General features: G+C 44.8%; 1 protein-coding gene across 1 annotated transcript in view; it reads left to right on the top strand.

Annotated features, from left to right (window-relative positions):
* Positions 1-1113: 1113 nt before the first annotated feature.
* The window catches only part of TMEM65 (transmembrane protein 65), a 30730-nt gene continuing 24310 nt past the window's right edge, over positions 1114-7533 (top strand). Inside the window, exons 1-2 of the mRNA XM_033052768.1 lie at positions 1114-1432; positions 4101-4340. Of these exons, the coding sequence (XP_032908659.1) occupies positions 1114-1432; positions 4101-4340 (559 nt within the window). The remainder of the gene's footprint in view (positions 1433-4100; positions 4341-7533) is intronic.

The following is a 7533-nucleotide window of genomic DNA, read 5'->3' as shown; positions in this document are numbered from 1 at the left end:
AAGGCACCTCTGTTTATCATGAGATGTTTGTCTTCATATCATATGCTAACTCTGCAGCCATGGAAATGGCAAGAAAATGCTGCTTTTTCATGCAAAGTTAAAACTTTCCGTTTGCCTTCCTCAAGAAGGCAGCAGATCCCCCTAGCTGAAGAAAGCACCTGGATGGACATCAGTAGGTCTGGTACCTTTGGTGTTAAAGTCAGAGATACAGCAGTACATTCTGAGTGCTTCTGAAGTCATCTTCGCAATAAATGAACCATGTGAGTCCCTTATGGTTGTTTAGGTTCTTTGCAGTGTAATTACAATATCTAATACAGTTTGAATACAGTGTTTTGACAAAGCAGTGAACAATTGTGGATTAACCCACATGGATGGAATTTGCAACAGCAAAGCTAAGAGAGCTTTAAAATCAAACCTGATTTTAAAGCAAACTCTTTTCCCTCAAGACATAAATTCTGTCCTGAATGTGTTTCGTTTGTGGTTTTTTTTAAAATAACTGTTCCGGGTGTGTCAGGCAGAACACCTGCCAAATAATTTAAAATAATACAACCGCTATATGCAAGCGAAGTGTACTGACCCTAACACTGGATGATGCAACACCACAATACTCAAAGGCAAGGGCCAGGAAAAGGGGAAAAACAAGCAAGACCTCCCTTCTGTTGCCCTGCTAAGCTGCAGGAGCCCGGCGCTGCGAGGAGCCCTGCGAGCTCCCAGGCTCCGTGGCAGAGTGTGCAGAGTGTGCAGAGCGTGCACCGTGAGGCGGTCAGGGGCAGTGCCGCGCTCGGAGCTCGCCGGGCCGGGCCGGGTCGGGCCGGGCCGCTCCCCTCAGCGCGGCTGGGGGCGCCTGCGCGGGGCCGCCCCTCGGGCCCGTGCGCTCCGCCCTGCGGCCGCGGCTCCGCGGGCGGAGCGGGGCTGGGCCGGGCTGGGAGCGGGGCTGGGCCGGGCCGGGCCGGGGCGGGGCGGCGCTGCCGCCGCTGCTGGCGGGAGATCGGCGGGGCGGTGCCTGGCGCGGACCGCCCGGCCCCACCGGCGGAGCAGCCGCGGGAGCGCGGCCCGGGCGACTCGGCCGCGGGCGGTTCTGGCGGCCCGAGCGCCGCGCCCTTCCCCGGCTCCATGTCGGCGTGGCTCGGCCGGGCGGCGCTGCTGCTGGGGCGGCCGGGGGGCCCCGCCGCCGTCCCCTCGTCCTGCCTGGGCTCGCTGCGGGGCCCGCGGTGCTGCTGCCGCCGCCGCCTGGGCAGCCTGCGGGGCGGCGCCGAGGGGCTGCTCCTCCCGCGGGGGTCGCGGGCGCTCGGCACCCACCCCAAGAAGGAGCCGATGGAGGCGCTGAACACAGCGCAGGGGGCCCGCGACTTCATCTACAGCCTGCACTCCACCGAGCGGAGCTGCCTGCTGCGGGAGCTCCACCGCTTCGAGTCCATCGCCATCGCCCAAGGTGAGCCGCGACCCGCCCCGAGCCCGGCTGGGGTGGGAGGGCCGGGCCGGAGCGGGGGCTGAGCCTCCGAAGTTTGGGGGTCCTCCCGCCCTCGCCCAAGCGACTCCTTCGGGCGGGTAGGAAACTCCAGCAGGAGGAGGCATCGAGAGGCGTTCACCTCTGTGTGTTCGCGTAGTTGGGTGTAAATGAGGCACACGACCTGAAATTTAGTTTCCAGAAGCATCCGCAGCATCTTTTGAACTTAAATCGACCCGGCGTGCCAAATCCTCGGTGGGTCTGTCATCCCACCGGGTGTTTCAGAGAGCCACGGGTGGCCATTTTTCGGAATGGGAGTAGGAAAGTGTGTCATAAAATCCTCCTGACAGCAGGGCAGCAGTAAATTGATTTCAGACCTTTTAAGAGACGCCGGGCTGCTGCTGCTCTGGGAGCTCATTCACGAGTTAGACTTTCCTGCACGCAGAACTGCCGGCTTGCTCCTTGGAAGTGCCGGTTCTCATTCGGGAAGGTGTGTCTGTGCTGGGGAGGTTTACAGCTGTATCCCTAAATATAAGGCTATGCAACTCCAATTAAAGTTATTCACAGTGATTTTTCTCATCTGATCCAACTGTTCTTACCAATTTGACACTGTTCCTTAAATCAAAATCTGACAAAACCAAATCCTCTTAATTACAACCTCCTTACTCCTAGTTGTGATCCTCAGCTGTAATTTGCAATCCGTATTGCAGCGAAGATGATAGCGGGTACTTAAGAGATCACTGTGCATTTGATCTAGGCTTCTTTGTGACTTTGATAGTAGCATGTCCTTGGAAAGGGCATTTCTGTACCTTGTGGCTCCTCTGGAGATATGTGGAAAAAATTTTGGATGGGTAGAGAAGAGATCTGGGGGTCAGCTGTAAAAGTGTTGCTTTTGTGAAGAGAGAGAACCCTTTCGGGTATCTCTTTGGTTTTGTTTGTAACACACTTGCATATAAACACTACTGCTTCTAGTAAGAGTGAGAGTAGTTCATTTAAACGCCTCATTTTGGGAGCAGCAGTGCTTTTGTTTTGCAGACAGTGAATCAGTTTTATTTGTTTTACAAAAAACGAGGGCAGAACGGTTTGAACTGTAAGTTGACACTAACTTTTGGATACTAACAACTAATACTCTTCCTAAATCCTTCTCAGCTTCCGAAGGGTTCTTGTCATGAGGTTTTTATGTGAGTTTCTGTCTCATCAGTTATTGCTCAGGTTAAACAGAACAGAGCTGTGTACCTGGAGGATCGTGTGGTGGATATCAAAATGAGACTTTAAAATTTCAGCATAGTGTCTCAACGTTTATAGATATAAATCAACAGATGGTCGTATTAAGTATCTTGTTACTCAGATGCTGTTAGTTATAATACAAAAGTCTATGTGTAGAATGCTGTGACTTTTTGATGATTCAGAATTTAGAAGCAAAGTAGCAAAAACATTAGTTTGAATTTAGACATTTTACTGCATGGGAGATTATTAGTTGGTTTTAAGTTTATTTCACTAGTGGAAATTGCAATTCACTTGTGCCTGAAACTGTAATCATTAATGTTGCTGGAGAGATTGTTTCAGCAAAATCTCAGTCTCATAAGTTAAGGGCTGCATGAAGTGTTGTAGTGCCATCGGACCTCATCCTTGATCTTCATCTGCCCATCTAGCTTGATAAGACTTTTTTTTAGATAACCTTTTCCTTTAGCCAGCTCTGTTCATGGGATGTTTTTACCAGACTGCAGCATGTTGACAGCTGGTAGCTTTTACCTATGAGAAATTCTATTTGTTCATGCATTACGAAAAAAGAAAAATCATAACTGAAAACAACTTCTAGTAAGTCTGTTAAATAGAAATTGGAGGAAAAAACTTATCTTGAATTTATTGCCCATAGCTGTTTTCTGTGAAGATTGTTATTGAAAGAATTCAGATTTTGCGTGAAGAAGGGCAGAGAGGTGTAGGATATGTGTCATCACTCTCAGTGCTGTAGGGTGCCAGAAGAAGACAAAGTGGATAGAAGGGATGCACTTGAAAGAAATTAGAGACTTTTCTGAGCTAGATGTTTGTATTCTGTATTCAAAATGCTTTATTATGGTTACAAAATATTTTGTATGATTGCTCTTTCCTGCTGTTGAAATGGTGACTGTGTAGCAGTGACCTGAATGACGCAGGTTGTGAGTAGCAGGTTAGGGGAGAGCTGTTTGTGCCTTGCTTTCTAAGTACTTTCTCTGATTGACTAGTGTCACTTTTGATCTTTACAAATCATGAGTTCAGCCAAGACAAAACTGTTTTAAAGATGTTGCGTTTCTTATCAAACTTCTTGTTTGTTGACAGCATGCTATAGCTCCCAGCAGCTGATTCTTTAGCTGAGGTCACTGGTTTTACTTTTGTGTTGATTTCCAATGAAAGTGATCCAAATGCAGCCTTCAAATTCTCTTCTTTACTGCTTGCGTAAATTCCCGTGTTCTGTTTGAGTCTGAAAAATCAGTCTCTCCTTGATCATGAAATGCCTTATGCAGTTTTGCTACTGTGCTTAAGCTTGTTTTGTGCCTGTGATCTTTTCATAATTTTTTATGGAAAGGGAGGTGTTAGTCCATACCCTTCTTAGCACAGTCCTTACTGGGCTATGTTTTGACCTTCTTCCTTCACTACCTCTTCTGTGCCCTAACAGACCCCTTATCAGCTAGGGGAGGCTGTCAGCAATATGGGGAGACCTGGGCACATCAAGAACCAAATGGGGCAAGTTCCTCAGCCCACCCCCAGGCCTACCAGCAGAAGGATGCAGTTCCAGCAGCTAATTGCCCTAGCACGCAGTATGACAGGACACACTATCTGTGGCCTCCGCTAATGGCAGAGGCTGCGGGGAAACCCATCCTTTGCTGCGGCTGCTACGCTGAAGGACGGTCCTCAGGTAGGTGAGCTGTAGCTGTTACCTGTAAGTTAGGTGAGTCTCTGAAGCATTTGTGAATCTTAAAACCTCTGTTTGTGCTGTAGTCATGAAAACTGTAGGTGGGGAGATGTTTGTGAATATGTTCCTGCCTGCCATCACCTCGTCACCTGTATTACCTGGAGGTTTATGGAGCTTCCAGATACTGGGCACTAGAGGTCAGTTAAGCAGTCTGGCTTATGAATAAACGCTGACTGAAATTCTGCTGTTTGTTTTAGTGCTTCAGTAGACAGGGCTCTAGCTGAGCATGTGATGACTGAGAGCTGAAAGCCTGAGTTTGAATTCATAGATGTGTTTTGCATAGTAGAAGCTGGGGGAAGACTGTGAAACTGAATCTTGATAGAATAGTTCTCAGAAAATATTTTGAAAACTGTCCTGATTTAGACTATAATCTGTATCTTACTATCTTAAAATTTAGTCAAAACATCACTGAGCTGTTCTTTCTGAAGACGGCTGCAAATCCTTTCTCATCTGGGTTTAGTTTTCCTTCTGCATAGAAGTCTTTAAGTCTCCTTTTTTTTTTTTTTTTTTTCTTTAATTTCCCCTTTTGAACCTTGGAAAGATGAATAAAGTGTCCCATTTTCCCAGGAAGGGCTTTGAAACAAAGTTTTCAAATTTTAGCTTGTTTTTCTTGTAAGCTTGTCAGCCACGCCCAGCCATACTAAAGGAAATGATACATTTGGAATTGAATACAAGTAATTTGTATATTTCTATTTTCATAGTTACAGAAACACTGAAGAAGCAAGTAGGCCAGTTGATTTCAAATGTAGTAGTCCTGTTTTCTAGAAGTGATGCCCTGTAATCAAGGCTTAGTTTTGTTGGCTTCAGATAGTCAGATTTCTGTTGTTTCTTTCTTGTATCATGGAGATGAAAATGTAAAATCTTTCAGAAAATATGGAGAATGATTTGATGCTTCTGACCTTCTATAGCAATATTCTATTGACAAAAGTGGCATTAGGAAGAAGATGGAACTTCTTTCTTAAGGAGCTTATATTCAGGGTTTCTACCTTTAGTTTCCAGTGTATGATATGAGATGATTCATAAAAGAAGAATTTTTGTGAGCAGTGCAGCAGGCCTAATAATGAGGAGGGAAAATACTAAAGGATTTGACTTTTTAAAGTAAGAAATACTAAACTTGGCATTTTTGGTGTGTCTTTATTGCTTCCTAGGGTACTGTTGGACTTTTATGTGCTGCTTTACAATATTCTTGAGCCCAGATCTAACTACTTTTCATTAATATTACTAACATGGTGATTATCTAGGGCCTCTCAGGAATCTCAGGTCTTTACAGTGAGAGACTCCTTTATTTTCCCATCTTTTGTTGCAAAGATGGGAAAACAGTCTGTTTTCCTATTTTTTTGTACATACACATAAAATACATATGTATGTGTGTATATAATAGATAAAATAGATGCTTTTAGTATATAATGTATATACATTGAACACAATTCCTTGAAAGCACCCAGTTGCATTTTATATTTTTAGTGGAAGAATTTTGTGATATGGTCACTAAACAAAAGGTCTTTTGAAATGGAATTTCTTCTTCCTCTGTCTGTTAAGGTTGTGTATTACCTGGAAAACATGCAAAAACACCATAGCAATGAGTCTTGTCAGCTGGTTTTGTAATTTAATTTGCAGGTTTTGGAGAATGCAGTTTCTTGCTAGATTCTCTTTGAAGACACTGGCATGTCATACCATACATAATAATCTGAGATACATAAATGAATGGTGCATTCTGATAGAAAACAGTAAGTTCAAGTTATTGCACCTTGTTCTTGTTAAAAAAATCCCCAAAAATCTAGCGTGCAGGTGAAGGACTCTACCTCTTTGCATTCTGTTGGGCTGACAGCTGGTGCAGAATCTCGAAGGGAATTTGCAAGGTTTTAGCTATTGTTGGGTGAAATCTTATTTGGTGTCAGAAGAAACCTCACTGGCTTATGTTCTGGTGTTAAACTTATGAGTTTTTCAGTTTACTGGAATAGCTTAGGGAGTGTTTGAGCCTATGCACCTCTACTTCCACAACTTTACAAAGAAAAGTTAATTCAAAAGATGTCAATGTCAACAAAGACAAGTGGATTTCACAGAGGTTTTTAGACACTCTAAACAAGTCTCCTGTGAAAAAGTTTCCCTCTGTTGCATGAGTCAGATGCTTCTTGCTGATATGAACAAGCTGGTTCATCTGCCACGGTGGTTTAGAACCACTTGGATTTTTGTTAGAAAAAACCCTCTTTGTTAGAACTGAATCGATGCTAACACAACAAAGCATAATTCCATCCTTCTGGAAGTACTTGTCTTGTTTGAAGAGTGATTTCACAGTGCAAGTATGAGGTTTGTGGTGAGGACTGCCCTCAGCTCGCTGAGCTGGGAGAAGACGAACTTCTTCATGCTGTTATGCTTTGACAGGGACTGTGGCACCTGTGGGGACAGTTCTTTCTTCCTCTCTCCTTCACAGATCCAGCATAGGCAGGTGAATGCCACACTATGTGTGCAGCAATGTCATCTACTCTCTCTCTCCCTTGCTGTGACCTAGGTCAATAATTTTTTTAACTCTAGTGTTTGATTGCTATTCTAGGAAAAGGTCTTCTGGCAGACTGCTGGCAAGTGTCTAATTCACAAGTTTGAAGTGCCCTGTCAAGCTGGCAAAATGACAAACTCTATCCAGTTTGCCTGTACGACTTCCTTTATGCCCTTAGACTATTGCAGCCTACAATGGGATTTACTAATCTCACTGCTGAGTCAAAAATACTAGGTGGTGAAAGAAATACTGTGTTTCAGATGGAAGCGTGAGCTGCATTTTGGTTTTTTTTGAAACTTTTTTTTTAAATACCCCCCACCTTCTGCCCTGAGTCTTGGAGCCCTCTCATGAAGGCACAGTGCAGAAGGAAAAGTGCTACTGAGGCTCTACTGATTATTTTCATTAAAGTCTGAACCTCATGAATCATAGGATATCCTGAGATTAAAGGGACTCACAAGATTAATTGAGTCCAGGTCCTGGCCTTCCACTGGACACCCTTAAGAATCACACCACATACCTGAGAGCATTGTCCAAATGCTTCTTGAGCTCTCTGAGGATTGGTGCTGTGACCTCTTCCCAGGCGAGCCTCTTACAGGACCCAACCATCTTCTGAGTGTGGAGCCTTTTCCTAATATCCAACTT

The sequence above is a fragment of the Catharus ustulatus genome, chromosome 1 (genome assembly GCF_009819885.2).
Source record: "Catharus ustulatus isolate bCatUst1 chromosome 1, bCatUst1.pri.v2, whole genome shotgun sequence".
NCBI lineage: Eukaryota > Metazoa > Chordata > Aves > Passeriformes > Turdidae > Catharus > Catharus ustulatus.
Note: the sequence above shows the minus strand (reverse complement) of the source record. Positions and strands in the feature narration are given on the sequence as shown.